At 39.6% G+C, this 19815-nt stretch overlaps 1 protein-coding gene across 1 annotated transcript in view; it reads left to right on the plus strand.

Annotated features, from left to right (window-relative positions):
• Positions 1–19815, plus strand: part of GFRA1 (GDNF family receptor alpha 1) — a 152447-nt gene that overhangs the window by 87934 nt on the left and 44698 nt on the right. Inside the window, 1 exon segment of the mRNA XM_030030973.2 lies at positions 3209–3548. Within this exon segment, the coding sequence (XP_029886833.2) occupies positions 3209–3548 (340 nt within the window).

The following is a 19815-nucleotide window of genomic DNA, read 5'->3' on the forward strand; positions in this document are numbered from 1 at the left end:
GAGTCTGCAGTGATTTGGCAGGAGCGGAGAGCTGCATGATTTGGCAGAGATTTCCAGAATGGGCCCAAGGCAAAGTGGACTTGGGAGAGAGGAAGCTCTGCGTGGGGAAATGGTGGTGGGAAGGAATCATTACTTGTCCCAGGCTGCTGCTCTGACCGCCCTCATTCCATACCCAAGTGCCCCAAGAGAGGGGGGAACTGAAAAAGGATCTCCTTACAGACCTTTCCCAAAGGATGCTGGCAGGAAAAGTAGCTCTGGATTAGATCCATTTGCTCTTAACATAGTCAGTACCTAGTAAGAGCCAAACTCCTGCCTGTCTTAATAATTTAAGCTTTGCAGAACAGAAGCTGGGTGAAATTTTGACCTTATATATTACTGCTGCGTAAGTAATCCTCAGAAACACTCTCAGTATTGTTAACTGTTTGTAGTTACCACAGGATTTAGGAATAACTATGTCGTACTTTTGCAATAAAAATAAAGCATAAAGTGTGTTCTGAACCATACGTTTTGCATTAAAACACATTTTAAAAGCTTGGGAGAAGCTGGCATTAATGAGAAGAGTTGGTTTAGACAGTCTTGTTTAATTCAAATGCAGTTGATGCATATCTCTTACATGCTGTATGTTAGTCTTGGTTTTAAAAGGTAGAAATAATTTGTATAATGTGATGATAAATATGCCAGAAACAATAGCTAGAGACAAAATATCAAAATAGAAAAGGCTAGTGGCAAGTTACAGCCAGGGGTAGTTCTAGGAAAAAAAAAAAAAAAAACACCAAAAGACCTGGTCGATGTTCAGAGTTGACACATGGAGGAACGTGAGTCTTGACTAGATATAAATTGTGTGAAAGATATAAATGAATGTAACTATTGTTTGTGAACTATTTGCACCTAATTCAACTTTCATCCAAGATAACTTTCACTGCTGTTTGTGTCATCAGTGAATTGGCTTGTGCTCAATTTTTAAAAAAGATTGATTAACCTGTCCCTTTTGATCTTTGAGGTGTTCATATTCACAGTGCCTTTTAATTCTGTATCAGCATTTACTACATTTTGGACCCTTAATTGAAAACATTTGTATGATTATCAGCAAAGAGGTGCTTTATTACATCTTGGGTTTTCTTTTAAAGGATGCTTTCTAATAGATCATATAGTAAGCTGATGTCTGTTTGTAATGAAATGCCCCATTTGAAGCTCTTCCACGGAATCTTGTTTTAAGGAGTGGAATTCAGCAGTTGACTCCCAGGCACAAATAACCATGTAATTACTCTGCAATCACATAGTAATTAGCATGTACTATTCATATATTGCATAATTATATGCCCTGCAGATTACATAGTAATTATATTTGTACTAAATGTATACTTCTATATACTGTATAAAAAAAACTTTGAGAGTTCATAGTTAAGATTATAGTTGTAAACTCATGTAATACAACATTTTATGTAAAAACATTACAATTTTATGAAAGGGTTGTATTTTGGATATCATCTCTTCTGCATCTGGTGTTGCTTAAACTGTGGTAGGCTGCTATTATGAGAAATGCTTGGCTCTGTTATTTATAGTCAAATGTTGCATGTTTATAATTTTGTAATTTGTGAAGATAAGAAGCAAAAAGTTGCAGATTATTGTGCAAGAAACTGGGATTGGGAAGGACTTGGAGTGTGAATGTTAAATGTACAAAGGTTAAATGTAGGAACCCACTGAATGTAGTTACACTATATCACTAGAGTGAAAAATTTAATGCTACTTAGGCATTGTGTTACTTCTGGCTAGGTAAGATACATTGAATAGTAGCAGGTGATGTATTTGTATAATGGGAAGCATGTGCTAGCACCAAGGCCCATCTTGGGCACAGTCAGTTCAGGCAATTGCAGTACCTCGGTGCCGCATGTCAGCCAAGCTACATCATCTTTTCCTTCCATGGAAAGAGATAAAAGTTGATGTCCTGATCTAGGAATGGGAGGCAAAGTGGTAGGAGAATGTAGAGGAGTGGCACTGAGTTGTAGAATGGCCTTGGACCGAGTTTTGGGGAAAAGGTGGAAGATCTAGAAAAAAAGGGTTTTTTAAGAGGAACTTAGAGCTTTAGGTCATTTGAGATGTGTTATCTTTGGCCAGCCCCCCTAAGAGGTTGCTGCAGAGTTTTAGATATTTGCAAAATGTTTTGTTCAGCTTGCACATTCTGTAGCAACGGGAAGTTAATGTATTTTCTTGGATCTGTGATGTTGGCGTTCCTAATATCCAAAGCAGCATTATGATTACTCTTAATTGAATTTTTCATTCTAATGCCAGTTGCCTTCATTTTCAAGCAAAGCATATATTGGGTTTTAATATCTGGATAATGTATTGCAAAATTAAGTATGTAATTATAGTCTAAACTTTTACCCGAGTTTTATTTTTCCTATAACTCGTTGTAGCGTGTGCATGTGTGTGTGAGAGAGGCATACTCCTTGTTTTAAGCATTTCATTCACAGTCACTTGTTAATTGTACGTCAGCTTCTTCAAAGCTTGTAAACTTCATAAAACTTCCAGGGTTCAGGTGGCATCTGTAGATCTTATAAAAGTGTCTTTAACTAAGCATGGAGCTTACAGGCCTTGTGGGTGGCCTTAGAGAGCTCACAGTTGTGGGGCTGCACCTGCTTTCCTTTCTGGCTGGGTGGGCTGTTTTCATACCTCAAAAACTGTAGTAACAGGCATGTGGCTTTTACATTCTGCGGAGTACCCAACTTACATTTAAATGTTGTTACCTGGTGTAGAAACTGAATGTCATTTATACTGTTCAAGGAAAAAATAAAAAATGTCAGAGCTTTACAAAAGCAGAGTTGGGAGACCATGTTCTCACTGTGTTCTTGTGCAATAGGCCAAACGTATCCCTTCCAATTTACCAGCGATTTTAATAGTTTTTTAGTGAGACCAAGTCTTACCCAATATTCATCTTGCATGTCTGCTACAAAGAAGATCAAGTACAGCCTGCCCGGTGTAATCGTCATTTATTTGCCAGCATTCTGATCTTAACGCATGCCTATGCTCTTGTTCACTCGTTAAACCATTACCCTAAGAAACGTAAGGACTGGTCGCAGTTTCTGGCACTGAAAGTTTTGTATGTAACAAATATATAACCAGGATCTCATTAACAGTGAAATAAACACAAACATCAAAACACAATATAAATGTGACGCATTTCTTACTGCTGTTGTGTTGTTTTTTCTAGTGGAGCCAGTACTTTCAAAGGGGAACAATTGCTTGGATGCAGCAAAAGCTTGTAACCTAAATGATACCTGCAAGAGGTTCAGATCTGCTTACATAACCCCCTGCACCAGCAGCACGTCTAATGAAATCTGTAACAAGCGGAAGTGTCATAAGGCCCTCCGGCTATTTTTTGACAAAGTTCCCCCAAAGCACAGCTACGGGATGCTCTTCTGCTCCTGTCGAGACGTAGCCTGTACAGAAAGGAGACGGCAGACTATTGTTCCTGTGTGTTCATATGAGGACAGGGAGAAACCAAACTGCCTGAATTTACAAGAATCCTGCAAGAAGAATTACATCTGCAGGTAAGATAGCACATGGCAGGGGAGTGATTAATGAGGTACCAGAGAGAACATTTTGGTACTGCTAGGTTTGCCAGGACTAAGGGTCAGAATATCCACTAGGGAAAAGGATGAGTCAGGAAAAAAAGCAAATGCCACTGACATCCTTAACAGAATAACAAAAGCCTGCATCTGGCTACAGTGTGTGCCTTCTCCAAAACTGTTCACAGCTACTCCCTCGCACTATGGAGGAATCATTAAACCCCCAGTTTAATTTTTACAGATTTTTGTTGGAAACATTTTCATATGGTGTCTCTATGAAATGATGTCTCAGAATGACTTTTATGTCCCATTAGTGACCAGGTGAAAATAGTATTACTCATTATAATGGGATTTATTTTCATTGCAATCTTACATGTGAGCACTAATAACTGTTTGTGAATACAAACTACATGTTGGTCTTTGTAAACGGTCACAATACACAGACTACTCATGGGCTTTTTCTTCATGGAAAAAAACGGAGTCCACATTTGCAGATTAGATCCCACTGTCTTCTTAGAGCTGTCTTAGGCTTGGAATTGTTTTATCTCCCCTCCCCTGACAAGGGTGCTGGGCTGATACAACTGGAGGGTCATTGATTCAGTGACCTAGTTCCCAGTCACTTTCCTCTGCCGGTCCTTTCGCCTTCAGCGAAGTCCCTGCAGGTTGTCACACAACAGTGGCGTACAGGACCTCCTCTGCCCTTAGGAAATGCTTTCTTCCTACTAAGCATTGTGTATGTTTATATTAGAGCGTTGCTGTGCTAATGTTGCATTTATGAAGTTATGCCCAAGAATCTTGCTCATTTCTAATGTGTAAATTCCTTGTAGATTATCCAGTTCTGTGAATTAGCAAGTAAGGAAATAAACACTATTGTAAAATGTCAAGGACACTGAAGATATGATGTAAATCTTAATAAGTACTTACATATGCCTGGTAAAATATTTACTTTGAAGTTTGTTTGTAAGATCTCCACTGCTGATCTTAAGCATTTAGCCATAGCACCTCAGATGTGCCCGAGTGTTGTTCAGAGTTGAGGAGGCACCCAGCGTCCTACCCTCAGCGGCTCAGGGGAAGTCTGGAGCCAGTTTCCTGCTGACCCAAATTAGAGCAAATTTAAATCAGAGCAGGTTCTTTTTTTGGCCCGGTGAGTTGCATTCAGCACCTTCACAGCTGATGCTATTGCAGTTTATGAAAGCTGGATACATGTAGTCCTGTAAAACCACCTGTTTTCCGTTTCCATGTTGTGCCATTAGTCTTTTTGCTTATATATATATATTGTCTTCCCTATACACAGGCCCTGTTAATTAGTAGAGTTACAGTATCTTTATTGTGTTTTCTGCCAAACTTAGAGTGTGTTACAGTGCCAATGAAATGGGAGAGAGGATTTTATAGGGAGACTTATTCCTATTATTCAGGCTGTAGTGTTCAGGAATAACTTAGATAAATTAATGCCATTACTTCTTTCATGACTGTGTTTTCCTTTGGTCAGCTTTGATCTAATGTTGTCTCAGCAGCTAAGTTTTTAATGGTGTTTTGTTTAATTTGACTTCACGAGTCTGGTGTTATGCTTTCTCCATTGCAACGCTGCAGAGGAAAGCTTGGTAAAGTCTCTGCTCCTGTTGCCCTAAGTTACAGCTGGCACTGGGGTGAAAATGGATTTCTTTACAGGTTCTTCCTGGGCTTCTTTTCTTTAAAATACCAAAATCAAAAAGTTTGAACTCTTCCAAGGCTCAGTGAGACCTGGCTGTGAGGGCGAGAGCCAGCACGGGTAAAAGGGGCTGGGTGGGCAAATGCCTGCGGGGTCTGGGGCAGAGTCAGTGAGTGCAGTACTTAGGTCCTATGCCTGGAGGTAAAGCAAGCTTGCTATGTTGCTGAGAGTCATCTCATGTAGGTGTTAATACCTCCTGGACTGTCTAAATTGCTAGTGTATTTAATACCTTCCCTCTCTACTGTCATGGAGAGGAGAAAACAGCAGCAGAGCTATTCCAGCCTGTCCATAATAACGGCAAAAGACATTTTGTCTCTGTGACTTGTGCACTTAGAGGGAGTTGGTGTGATTTGTTCCCCTGTCCTGCAGGAAAGCAGGGACTTGGGCAGGGGAGGAGAGAAAGGGGAGAAGATCTCCTGTATTGGCACTGATAAATATCAGTCTACATAGTAATTCCAGATATGTTTACAATAATTAAAAGCAGTAGTCAGTAGACATATAATTCTAGCTCTGATAACTTCTATTTCATTTTGAAATCAAAAAGAGTATCTAAATGGGAGAATAATTTGAGAATACATTATGCCTACTGTGAAACAAGTAGAAATATTAGAAACTATTCTCTGTGTGCCTATTATATCTATTAAAGCTTCTTCATAATGCTAGTTAAGACAAGGGGGACAAGTTCTAAAGGGTTTCTGAAAGTACCTTGGTTTACGAATGCGGCGTACTCAGAAGTGCAAGATTTGAATCTGCTCATAGTGTGTATAAAATATCAACTGGGCCTGTGCAAATAAGTATTTAAACATTCCGTTTTGGATCCTCGTTAAAAGCTTTGTCCTGAATGCACAAATCACTGAATCTGTTTTTGAAACAGTGTTAAGAGCAGAGAAGCGATTTGGCCAAAATGCAGGTATCACTAACTGACACGGCAGGACGCTTTGCTTATTTCTTTTTCTTTTTTATTCATTAATCTATCTGTTATATAACATAAACTCTCAATTGAGGGAGAAAAGGACCAGAAATGTCAGGAAATGCAAATAAGTTGTGACTTATGTAAATAGTCCTAATTTTTCACCTTCATCAGAATACTGAATGGTTCACTTTCATTACCAGTTTTCTGCTGCCTCTACTTGTATCCCAGTCCGTATCCAGCTTTGAAACCAACTGGAGTCTCTCAGGCATGCCTGTCAATGCTCACTGAAAAGAAAAGCAAAAAACCAAAAAACAAAAAGAAGCCATTAGAGTTCCTTTTTATTATGAACATTAACAAACCTTCCAAGGAAAGTCAATATATTGTCAAAAACTTTCACCAACAATGTTGTCCTGGAATAATTCAGACCTCAGGAACCTCCTGTTCTGTTCACTTCAGCCACCCATTAAACTTCAGAAAGTTGACTGGCATGTTTTAAAAATACCATTCTGCTGTAAATGCAGAGCAGTGTGCTTCATTTTTGCCACTATCACGTTTAACAGTGTTTCAAATACTATTTTCTTTGAGCAATGAAAGTGTGAGTCATTAGTTTGGTGTTTTTAATAATCTGTGTTTTGAATTTGCATACTTCTCTGTCTCCTGGATGCATTCAGAAGGCACTGCCCAGAATGATAATGATGCAGACAAATTGTTTAGTAAAGAACAGTATCAATCCAGTCACGTGCTGCAAAGATCTGAAAAGAAGGGTAGCATAAAATGAGGCATTTTTTGTTCACATAAGAATCTAGTGACAGCATGTTTCTTGTCCTCCACAATTACTATGTTCAAAATGGTTGGTCAAATCACTGAGGCTTGTTTTTAAGGTAAAATAGACAGAAAGTAGTTCTTGACTAACTTCAGAAGACAGCTAAAATAGATACTATTCTTAATGTTTTGCCTTCAGTTTTGTAAAAAGCACATGTTGCTGGCTACAGGTATTTGATTCTGAAAAAAAAAAGAGAAAATGGCTGCATAATATATTTAAATAATTTTTCCTCATGGGATAGCTGAAGGATAGTAGTGAAATGCCCATTAGATTTCAATAGATGGGTCATCTCCCTGAAAAGACAATGAAGATATTTTTGGCACTGTGTATTCAGAGAGCTAAATCTTTATAAATATACTTTCATTGGTATGTTCTTACCCCTTGACCAGTTTCTGGTCACCTGTCCTATCCAGTCTTAATTTTGTTGCAACCACCCAGTCATTCAATTCTGTATGAAAGATATCTGCATCTACAGCTATAAGAATGTTGTATGAAAATATGCAAACATTTTCAGCAGTGCGTAAAAGAGTTCATCCACAGTAAAAGCTAGAACAAAAGCTCAGCTGCTTGCTACGTTTCCTGAGAACGTAAGAAACTTGCCAAGAAATTAATTTTCCTTCTTTATATTCTGTTGAACATTTTTAATGATAATTTACCATGGAAAGGGAGGGACTGTATCTGTGTTCCTTTCCCATAAGGCATGTGGAATCTGCAAGTGCTTTATACCAGTACCTGTTTGTAAAAGTGGCTTCTCTGCGTAAGACTTCTGGGCTGTTCCTGCAACATGTACCATTACTGACCGCAAACCCTACACCGTCATGGGTAAGATCTGCCAGAGGAGGGGGTGGTTAAACACTGTAGGCAAGTCTGTGATGAGATGTTATAAATGTGCAGTCAGCCTTTTTTGTCCTGCTATGGCAGAGGGAGAGCACAGCACCTTGTGTTAGACGAGAGCCTTCTTTGCTTAAAGCATTAACGGGTAGCAGGGAGGAGTGCAGTAAAGGGTTGTGTGGGGGGAGAGGGAAGACGGGAGGAAGAAATATGCCCTTTTCCTCAAATGTTCTATTCTTTAGACTTATCTTTCATTTTTCTCACTTTCTCCCTTGCTTTTTTTCTCATGCCTCATCCTGTTGCTTAGTCTCCTTTCATCTTCTCTTTCCAGATCTCCCAGTCATTATCTGACTTTCACTGCCTCTCCACCACGTTTGAATTCTCTCTATTATGGCCACTTACAGTCCCTCCTCACCTGCTCCTCGGCGTGTTGTTCTTTTCCTCCCTCGATATTCTGCCACAGTCCAGTGATCTTCTGTAATTCAGAAAATGAGAGGGAAAACATAGGTGCTACCTCCCTTTCTGAGCCTTGTAGCTTATATTGGTTACAATTCAGTTGGCCAGCTACTAAGCCTGACTGCTCAGTCTCAGACTGACTTGAGCTTGATGTGTTAAAAGGACATTATACAGTTCTGTAAAACAGAGCCGGATTTGCATCCCTCCGGGGTATTTATATCAGTTTGGCACTCAAAGCTGTCTGGCAGCTCCTTGGGATGATTGTTTTGCTGCGGGTATGCAAAACCAGGACAGCAACATAGTTTTTGTAATGCTCTTAAGGACATTAAAACAGGGACACTCTTGATTTCTAGAGACATGCAGGCTATGCCTATATCGTATGTTTGGAGACTGAGTCAGGGAGTGGGCGAAAAACCTCGTGTGCTGCCTGACTCACCCTGCACTAGATGTAGGATGTCTGCAGTGTAATAGGGTTAGCTTGAGCTCAGGCTACCTGCAAATCCTCCCTGCTCTCTGCGCGTGGTATCAGGAAGGCTCCTGTCTGCAAAATACCAAGTGGGATAGGAAAAAAAGTAAAGCTACCTTTCGGCCCATATACTGCAGCGTGCCCCCAAGCTCACCTCACATCTATAAGCATAGCCTGAATTTGAAGAAGAATGATTTTTATATGTATATATAAGTGTAAGTATATATGTATATATTGCTGGAGGTACCATATTTATTTAAGTGAAAAACACCCCAGGTATTAATTCATTTTAATGAATTAATAGTGAGGAATGATCACAGTTCAGAAAATTCAAAAAATGGGATCTGGGGGCAGGTGGGACAGAAGCTGGTGTGCTCTGCAGAGGAAACATGATGGTGTAGTGGAGTATGTGTGGGGGGGAATTGCTAGCCTGGAAAAAATTATTAATGCAGTCTCTGCAAAACAAGCAAAACCCCTTTCAAGTCAAGTCAAAGTAAAGATAGAAAATGCTGCAATATTGTATTATTTTCTTCCCGTCTAGTCCTTTACATGATTCATTACATTGATGTCTTTTATTAGCAGAGTAAAATAGATGAAGTATTACTCTCCCCTCCACCCCATAAACAAAGGTCATTTTAAATTTCTTCCCTCTGAATAAAACTCTGAATGAATCAAGCAGTTCCTCCTTAAAATATATCCATAAATCCCTTTGGAATCCAAAAATCAGAGCACCCAGCAAAACAAGACTGCTTTGTCCCTGTTAAAGTGTAGATGGATCTCATTCTGCGGTGCCAGGATCTGCTTGGCCAGTCCTCATTTATACTCTCTCTGTTCTGCTTAAGAGGGTCTTGAAGATTAAAAGCTTGCTGGGTGATTGACATTTCTCTGAAAGAAGCAAAGACACAAGGATGTAGTAATTAGAAAAATGGCTCAGCTTTGTTCCTGCACCCAACTTTCACATCGCTTTGTGCTTTAACAACGAAGAGAGCTCACACACAGGGGGTTTATGCTCCAAGAAGCAGTAACTAGACAGTATCTTTACGCTGAGATCCCTCGTCAGGCAAGCTTGAAACTCTCCAGGCAGCATCCTTCAGTCAGCTAGAACCTCTGCTGATTGCTGAAACCCAGTCTCCACGAAAAGCGAGTGTAATTCTTTTGTGCCCATTACCTGCAAAACACAAGATATACCTCAACATTGTCAGAACTGTTTGATTCAGATGACTTCTGTTGTGCATGGTGTAGCTTTGGCAGTATCCCTGATGTGGCTGAGGTCCTGCTTGTCCTTTCTGGTTACTTTTAAGGTTAAAACAAACCATGGCACTGAATATTCATTATTACCTGTCTACAGGGTTGAAAAAGTGAAAGAGGGAGTAAAGTATGTGTGTGAACATACAGCAGTTGTAAAATAAACTTGGATACAAATGACTGGAGTTTTATAGGCCATATTTAGATACCCTGCCTTCCACGTTAGTCCCTTTTTAGCCAAAACGATTCAGTAGGCTGAAGTACTCCCAGCCACCAGTAAACTTTAGCTCTAAGAACTTGGGGGCATTTGTATCATCCAAATTTGGTCGGTGTATCATTTTGTCTGAAGAGGCTTGTTCTGTTATTCTGAGTGAGAAAGGAAAACTGCCTGTATAATAGAAGAAATAAGATGACTACAGATTAGAAAGATGAGCCAGGAAGGGGGTTACAGCAGAGCAAATGTGACCCATTTTGTTTTCTTCATTTATCATGGGGGAAAGATTAAACTACAGATATTAATGAATCAGTTTCTCCTATGTTTAGTTAAAAATATTGAAATCCAGGAAAGTTAAATTTGGCCTTAAACTTTAATAGACATCTAAATTTGGAGCTACTCATGTTCTTATGGATAAGCAAGCACTTAATTGCTTTGCTGGATGGGGTTCCAGTAAGAGTACTGCTACTGCTGATTTGCTGAATTGTTAGTTGAGAGATTTTTATAGAGAGCAGGAGTTTAGCACCCATTGGTTTGCATGAGTAGGTTCCACCCACTAATCTGTTAAATCCGCTGAAGAGAAGATTTTTGATCCTTTTTAATGTACACCTGGTCACATTTGGCTAACTTGCTGTTTCTGGGGCAAAGAAAGGGTGTGTATATCACACAACAGCATTTTCTTTAATAAATCAAAATGTTTTCTCATTTGCCTCAAACCATGTATATGCTACAGGCAAGAAGCTGCTGTATGTTTAATGTGAATAACAGAGCTATTATATCAAGTCCATTCCCAGTGTGCTTCCTCTGACATCAGTGACTTCAGTGGATTTATTCCAGGAGTGAATTTGGCTATTCCTGTTCTGTGTAGGTAAATCTTCAGGCAGTACTAATTAAAAGAATGTCAACTGATTTTACCATTCCATTATGCTGGACTTTGTAAAGGTTATTTATATCATTCTACATCAGGCCCCAGTGAGAGAATATTTCTGGTGGCAGTTCATCTATTAAAATAGCTGCAAGAAAATGTAAGCACTGGAACTAAAAATAAAACTTTGTTTCTCAATAGAGCAAGTGACAGCCACATGCATATTTTCAAATTTTAGCATTTTAATGTTTACTGAATAGAAATTGCATTGCTTTCATTATGTTTTAAGCACTACCATGTTACTGACAGAGTAACTACTGTTAAGTGGAAGCCAGATGTAAATGTACCAGTATCCACAAAGACTTCTCAGCAGAGGTGGTGGTTGTTTCCTATGCTTTGATTATCTGCTGGCTTTAAAACAAGTGACACAGAAAAAGTTTTCTGGTGTGTGTTTACTGTGGAATATAGATTTTCTGTGGGAGCTGACTGTGACCCTTGCCTAAGATTATTAATAGATGACCTTACATTCACATGTTTGTGCTTACACTATATTTGTTCAAGCACATTCTATAAACCATTACAGCAAGCTTTTCTATTATAAAGCAGATATAACTAAGACCTCTGTTAAATTAAAATGACTTGTTCAGTTCACTTTCTTTTGTTCCAATTCAAGCATAAATTACAGGGGTTGTCCTCTCAGTTACGATGCTCCCTTTTCTAATTATGCACTGTGAAATGCTGGAGATACATCTCAGTAACTGGCCATCATGCAGCATTGCAAAATATTGTTCAGAATGGACAATGTCTTTCAGAGCAACTTCTGTGAACATCTGGATATATCACAGGCTGTCAGCTCTCAGCCTCAGTGGCCATGTTCAGTTTTTTTTGACAGCGGAGACAAAAAAAACCTCTTAAGACAGCCAGATCATCCTTAACTGGTAAAAACTGGTTATTTTCCAGTCTTATGCTACAAATCAGTGCTTTTTGTACTAGCATTATATATCCATATAGCTTCTAAAAGCAAGTAAAACATGTTGAATAAGATCAATGCTATATTGGTTTGCTAGTGCCAGAACTTTTCGACTTGCAGTTTGATGAGGCTTGTTTTGTGCATGGAAAAAAAGGGTTCACATAAAAGAGACTCTTAATCTGCTTTTATCTGCTGTAGTTCTGATTTTATATTTGTTGTCTTACTCCTGAGTTCGGAACAGTCTTTAGAGTAGCTTCAGGATGAGTTTCAGATATGCTGGCTGCCTACAGACCCTGCTCGACTTGAGTGCAAGGACACAGTGGGCACCCTTTCTCTCCTTCAGCCACATCTCTGGCAAGGGGACACGGAGCTGTTCCCTTGGAATGCCGCCACACATACCATAGTGCCACTGAGGGATTTTCCTATGCAAAAAGCATCCCTACATAACCTTAGGAAACCTGATGATCCAGTGCACCTGCCAACAGAAACTTTTCTGGTAAAGAGAGAACTTGTATTGGACTTTTTAGATTAGTTTTTTTGTCTCCAAACTCCACAACAGTTTCATGCTTGAGTCAGAAATATTCTATTATGGTTTATTCAAGTGGTTACAGAGAATATTATTGTCATGGACACCTTTCTCAGATACTTGGAACCACATCTTTTCAGTGTGCACTCACGATATAGTTGTTAGCAAACATGTAAGCATCCAGTGGCACACTCAAGGACTTGCAGTGGCACTAATTTCTTTGGCTTGCTTTTAGAGAGTGACAATGATTTTCTTAGGTTTCCAGCCTGTAATTCAAAGACACTCCTGTCTGCCCAGCTAATGAAGTGAGAACAACTCTATCCGTAATGCACTAGTTCTTTCCTGAGTAACAGGCTATCAAGAGACACTCTGAGGCTTGGGGATCTTTAAACATGACAGTCATGTATATTTAGAAGCTTCAAATTAAACAGCGTAAAGGAAATGAAATGAAATGAAAATATACAAATTCACGGTACTCGGAAAGCAGCTAGTGGATTTGTTCATGTTATTGGAGAGCTTTGGTACAGAGACAGATAGACTAAATAGAAATCTTACCAGCATCCCCTGATAGAAATCACAGACTGACAGTTCATCCTATCATTTTGTAGAAGATTCTCAGAGAAGTGTTTTCTTTGCAGCTGAGAAGACAGAAACACATTATGCATGCTTAAAATCAATGGAAGGAAACAGAGCCCCGCAAAACATATTTAATATAGGTTTGATTTCCTGTGGAATGCTTTCCAGATGTTCTCTCAAACAGGCCTCTAAAAAATGATGTGAGGTAATTTTTTTGCAAACAGAAAGAGAAAATTCTGGTTTGTGTCACTGCATCTGAGAATCATTGTTCTAATTCTTTATTGCATTACCTTGTGCTCAGGATTTGCACCGTATTTTTCAAAATTGGTTTTATTACACAAAAAGTCAGTAGTGTAAAAATACTTATATTACCCAATTGCAAATAAATCATACTTCTTTAGAATCACATTTGAGCTTAGTAGTTATCCTTAAACCCAAAGGACACCTAATATATTAAATTAAAATTACTCTCATGCACGATCTTGAGTCACTTAAAGGATTTAACCAACATTGATAAACTATGAGATTAGTGTTTTGTTAAGTTCTTTTGATTTTTCTGTAGCAGACATTGTGTAAAAAGATCTAACAGGTCTCTAGCAGATGACATGAGCAAGAGGAAAGGATAATGTTAACAGAAAATGGTATGTAACTTACTTTATTTTGCTTTGCATAAAATACAATAATAGAACATGGATGTGGGGTATGTTTACTTTAGAGCACTTGTTACTCAGAAAAATGAGGTTTGTTAGTAGAAAAATAGAAGGAATGTTTGTACTGTTAATTTTAAAATATAGACATGGAAATATTTTTCATTTTGCATGACTGAATTTCTAATAGCTCTCCATTATCTGGGGTACTAGATGTCTAGAAGGCCCCGGTAAACAAAAAGCCTGGATAACATAGGTAATGGCAGATATGGTGGGGAACACGGTGGAGACAGTCAGCCAGCCAGTTTGGGTGGAGTGTGGGTGCTCAGCTGGAGGAACCAGCTTTGGTGGACTGTCGTGTCTGTGCCCGATGCACAAGCAAGCATTTGTGATGCAAAGGGGCATCTGCATGAATCTTGTGTGGTCTCTGGTTGTTTCTGTATCCAGTTATTCCACAATCCAAATAGGCTGCCTGTATGTAATTGGGGCTTGTTTGTCTTTTACTTCCAGATGAACAACACAATTTTTGGAGATAAATTGAATCCAGAATCAAATATTTGCATGGGCTTAGGCTGCCAGTCATTTAAAATAACAAAACAGGATCAAAACCAGACAAAAACCAACTTTTTTTGGTTAGTAGCTGGTATTTGGTGTCCAAGATCCTGTAATGGTTTCTGCCAGTGATGCAAAAGAATTGGGTCTCCTTATGGGAGAGATGCTGCTTTCAGTATTCAGGGCTGGCGGGCCAAATGGTCCGCCATCCGATCTTTACTTTTTTACCCTTCCTTCCCACTTCCCAAAAGGTACAAATGCTGAGCTGTGTGTCAGGGTGCAGCATGGGCCGGGGGCTCCCTGGGGTCCACGGGGACCCCCCTGGGACAGGCAGGGCAGGACCTTGTAGGCAGGGCTCATCCCCCACCCCAGCCAGGGAGCGGGGCAGCCGGGGGCAGCCCCGGGCATCAGGCACCTCCCTGGGGATGGGCTGGGACATCGGCTCATGGGTGGACCTGGCTCAGTGGAGCCCATGGCTGGGCAGGGAAGGGCTGTGGGGAGCTGGAACCGAGGTCCTACGGCATCGCTGGGGCAGGGACTGAGGCCTGGGGCGGCTGGAATGGGGTCCTGGGCCATAGGCTGGGTAGGGGAAGCCCTGGGGGTGGGCAGGGACATTAGTGCCCTTGGGGCCTGGACACTGTCATTGAGAAGGAGGGTAGCAACCAAAGAAAAACTCAGCTTTTTGCTGAAAAAAATTAATGGAGTTGCTGTTTAATAAATATATGTAAAAATGACCATTTAAAAAAACTGTCAAAATTTATAGTTGCTCACAGGCGCTCAATAGTGTGTGTACATAAGTAAGGAGGTATGAAATGTATTAGTATTACACGGCTCTAGTGCCTTTTAATGAAAAAAAAATGGGTCAAAGCTGTGTTACTAGGTGCTGGGAGGGTCATCTCTCTTGTGACGGAGCTGCTCTGAGGCTTTTTTCGGCTCACTGGTTGAGAGTTTATGTAGTCTTTGCCTCATTTTCTCACTGCCCACTCACCGTGTGTTTATGAAACAAAGAGAAAATGTATAGCTCCTCCAACAATGAAGCCATTAGTTTGGCCACATACCAACCCCTCTTGCCACTATTGCATCCCAACAGAAATAACACCACCCAAGCTCTACGGGAGCTATTTGTAGCTACAGAGGAGGATACTGCATTTGACCCCCACAAAAGAAGAACAAGTATTTGGGCTTGTTTTTTTCTATAATGGTGTCATTTATCACTATGACACATATTCATTGACTTAGTCTGAATTTTTTCAGTGTCAGATATATACTTCTTTTCTGTTTTGAATATTGATGCAGCACTTCCCTTACGTGACTATGCTGTGTCTGCCAAATGGTGTCTAGACGCTAGAGCAGCTTTGACTAATTAGTGTAGTCACCCCAGTCACTCAGCTTTGGCATTTACGCGCTCTTTATGTTACTGCTGTGGAGCCATAAATAGGTACCTAAACACAGGCAGCAATGTAAAGAGAGATGGCGGTGAGCGTGTCCAGACTTCACCTAACATCACTGAGGTGAGCGCAGAGGACAGCAGCCCTCGCTCCCTGCGTTCACTAACGGGGCAAGTAGTTGTAACCACTCACTTGGACATCATACCGTACGTGTGTGCAGTCAGCGGGAGGTCCGGATTTGATGTCTTTCTTGGTCTGAAGATCACCAAGGCAAAGGCAAGGCTAAGAGAGATTTCTCCCTCTCAAGGCTCAGCCCCTCCGTACCAGCAATTGAAGATGCGTACAGCCAGAGAGAAAAAAAGAAGAGAAATCAACACCTGCTAGCCCAGTGATAGGGGTACTTCTTGGGGATGACTCATACGTCTGGTTCGTAGAGTTGCTTTCCAATAGGCCATGAATTATACCAGATCCAAGCTAAAAATGCAGTTTTAGAATTTTTCTGCAACTTCATCATTTATATCATGCTTTTAAATATTGCACCGGTACTGAAGCTGAGTTGACCAACTTTAAAGAGGGAGAACTGATAAATATCAAAGATAACTTCAGAACATCAAAGAACTTTTACAAAACCTTGAGAATAAAAAATAGTGAAAACCTAATCAATGTTGCCTACGCAACAGGCTGTGCTAATATAAAATTAAATTGTCTCAAAAATTATATGCAAATTAAACACAATACTGCTATTAACAAAGCTTATTTGTAAGCAAAATTTGAAAGTTTTGATTTATCCTGCTGAGTATTTGAAGAACCACTATCATAGGGAAAGCAAATTAACTTTGTTTTCTTTGTATTTTTAACTGTTACAAATGATTTTACTGCTACGAATACAAAGCATTAGAGAATAGCAGGTTTGGGATTTTTTTCTCTTCTCAGAAAGTCTGTTTGTTGTTTGAGCAGATTTTCTTTGAATTTGCCAATGGGATTATTCTTATTTTTTCAGTTAGTGGTATACAAAGTATTTAAAGTAAGCTTTCCAGAAGATCTGCAGTTTACTTTGAAGAGATTTTACAGGGCTAAGATAACCAGCATTTAATTTGTGGACCTGCAAAAAGAATTTTTTTTTTTCTTTTTTTTTCTTCCTAGGAAGAACAGTTCTCTTCAGTTACTTTTTTTTTTTTTTTATGCAAGGGAAAAGGAAAAAAATCATTAATGCTGCTGTGCACAAAGAGGATTTGTGATTCTTCAACAGAAAAAGAAAATAAGTTTCTTATACATGTGGTCCTGCTATATGTTATGCACAATATACAACTGCTGTCTCTATCCAGCCATCTAGCAAATAGATACACATATGTACATTGCACATGTAAAATTGTGCACACTTGAAGGCACACGTTGCGAGCTCTGTTTGTTCTCTAGATTACCAAACTGCTCAGTCATGAGTTAGACACTTACTCACAAGTTACTACCTACAAGTTGCTTCTTGCTGAAGAAACACTAAGATAACCCAGTATGCATATTTTTATAGGACTTCAATCATCTGATTGCTCTTTTTCAGCATCCCTAAAAGGATTGTCTCTTTTACCCGAACACTTCTTACTGTCATGTGCAATACTTTAGGATAAATGATTCTGTGGTTCCTAATTAGGCTAATTTGTCTCTCTCTAGATAAATAATAGCACCACTGTTCTGGTATTGCTGATGAGCACACTTTCATCAGTGCCAGTCTACTGGAAATGTTTGGGGCTAGTTCTTCAGTGAGCGTTAATCAGCACAACTTTGCTGCTGAAAATAATGGAGTTATTTTATGGCAGATGGAGGTCTGTCCCCATTTTGATTTGCTGGCCTTAACTTTATCTCCAGTGGAAATGAATCCACATAAATATCAGGTATAGTTAACAGCTCAGGAGAGAGAACTTTGATAGTATGAAGTTTGGATGACTCACTAGGGAGGACGTGTATGATGTCCAGTAATGCTTGGACCAGAGATATCTGAACTATATTTGGCTTATGAAAACTTAAATGTGCAACATTGTCAGACCATTACCTTTTATGACCACAAAAATTCTTCAGAAATTAGCATAGAAATCAAGCTGTATGCAAAAGGGATCAGCAGAGCACTTTTTAGCCTCCTTTAGGGTTTACAACAAATAAATTCTTTAAGCAGACTGGGTAGTAAATGACTGGTGTTATGCCATAGTTATCAGTCCTTAAAAACATTTAGAGAAGAGGAATGTATTAAATGATCTCTGGACCAATGCACCTAATAATCTGAGGGAGAACTGGATATTTAAGAATGATGAAATGATTGCAAGAAAAGTTTTCAGGATTTTCAAGACACTGGTCATATAATTGCATCTCCAAAAAGATTATTTGGGGTCACATAAATAATGAAATTTAAATCTGAGGAGCTACTTTGTTTTAGAAACGCAAAAATACTGCTTACTCTTTCTACCATAGCAAAGGTTTTTCATACTAGATAGATGTAATAGGCTCTTCTGTCCTAAAACCAGACTTCATCCAGGTATTAGTAGAATTTGTAAAAACCTTGGAAACTGTCTTTGTTCCCAATTGCTCACAAGGCTGGATCCGAGCCACTATCTTAATTATTGACTGAGAGAGGAATCACTGCAGTGACATAGGGTTTCCTTGCCCCAATTTTCTTCATAGTGCTGCTATTTCTCTCTTCCCATACCTTGGAATCCATTTCTTCTCAGCCCGTCTCCTGGTACATATATATTCACCAGCAAAGTAAAGATTTTATGGAAATTTAGAAATTTATGTATACATTTAGGGCATCTTGAAGGATCGGTAGAGAGCTTGACTTTTTAAAGCTATTAAAGGCAACAGGGTACAGATGTTCATCTCAAGGTTAAATGTTTAAATAAGGGAAGGGAGGGAGTGAAAAGCTTACAGTTGACTGTGGTTTGAAGGCTACCATGGATTTGCTGGTGTCAGTACAGTTAGTGAGGGATGGAACTGAAAAGAGGTCATAAGAATAGCTCAGATGAATTCAGGTACAGTTTGCATACGGTCTATTTATAGGATGTTTTCTCAAACTAAGCCTGTGAACCTTTTGAAGTTTGCCCATCACTACTTTCAGGCCAATTAATGATGTACCTCCAATACCATTCTGAGATAGGTAAAACAATAAAGCAAACAAAGATAATTAGTCTCTGGAGCATGTAAACAAATAAAGTAAATCACTTGCAAATCACTTGTTTCTGCTAACTTTTGTGTTTTCATTGCGAAACTAAAAAAGGGCATTTATATTGCAAATCTACATAATGCTAGAGCGGTGCTGAAAATGCATAGATTATACAATTCTGATTTTGAGAGGGCTTTGCAAAGATTAAGCACCTGATCCTGAAACATCACTGTGACTTGTTATATGCAAAAAAACATTTTCATCCCTTTTTCACAGAAGAGAAGATCGAAGTAGGGAGGTTAAATAATTATGTTCACGGAGATAAAGGTCTAAACAACACTTTATAAGTAAACAAAAGTCACTGCTCCAGGTTTACAAGTCTAAGTGAAAGCACCAGTGGAGCTGAGGAGAGCAAGCCAAGATGGGCAGGAGGGCGGCTGTAGGATGTGGGACCTTGACCCACCTCAGTGATGCCTCTCAAATTTTACAGACCTGAATGGGAGCATTATGTGGCCTTTAAAGTGCAAATAACCAGAAGAGTTCCTGGCTGCTAGTCCTTTCTTTCGTTTTCCAACCTAGTAGTAATCTGTTAATTGCAATACAGCTTCACTCCTAGTCTTAAAGCACTTCCTATAAGTAAGCAGTGCTCTCCCCGCTTGGACATGGGGTAACTGAGGTAAGTGAAGATAATACGGCCATTCAGCAGCAGAACTTGATGCAGAACACACATTCCCTTCTTCTGAGCCGTGGGCTCAATACTGTAGACTTCGGATAAATGCACATTTTACAAGAACGAATAGGTTCTCAGTACCATGGCTCCGGGGGGCTGTGGAGACCATGCCATCTGGATCTGCCTGCTACCCCCAGTTCGGCCAGCTGGTTCTGCAGGCCAGTCCAGAGCAGGGGTAAGCCCATTCCCTGGAA

The sequence above is a fragment of the Aquila chrysaetos genome, chromosome 11 (assembly GCF_900496995.4).
Source record: "Aquila chrysaetos chrysaetos chromosome 11, bAquChr1.4, whole genome shotgun sequence".
Classification (NCBI taxonomy): domain Eukaryota; kingdom Metazoa; phylum Chordata; class Aves; order Accipitriformes; family Accipitridae; genus Aquila; species Aquila chrysaetos.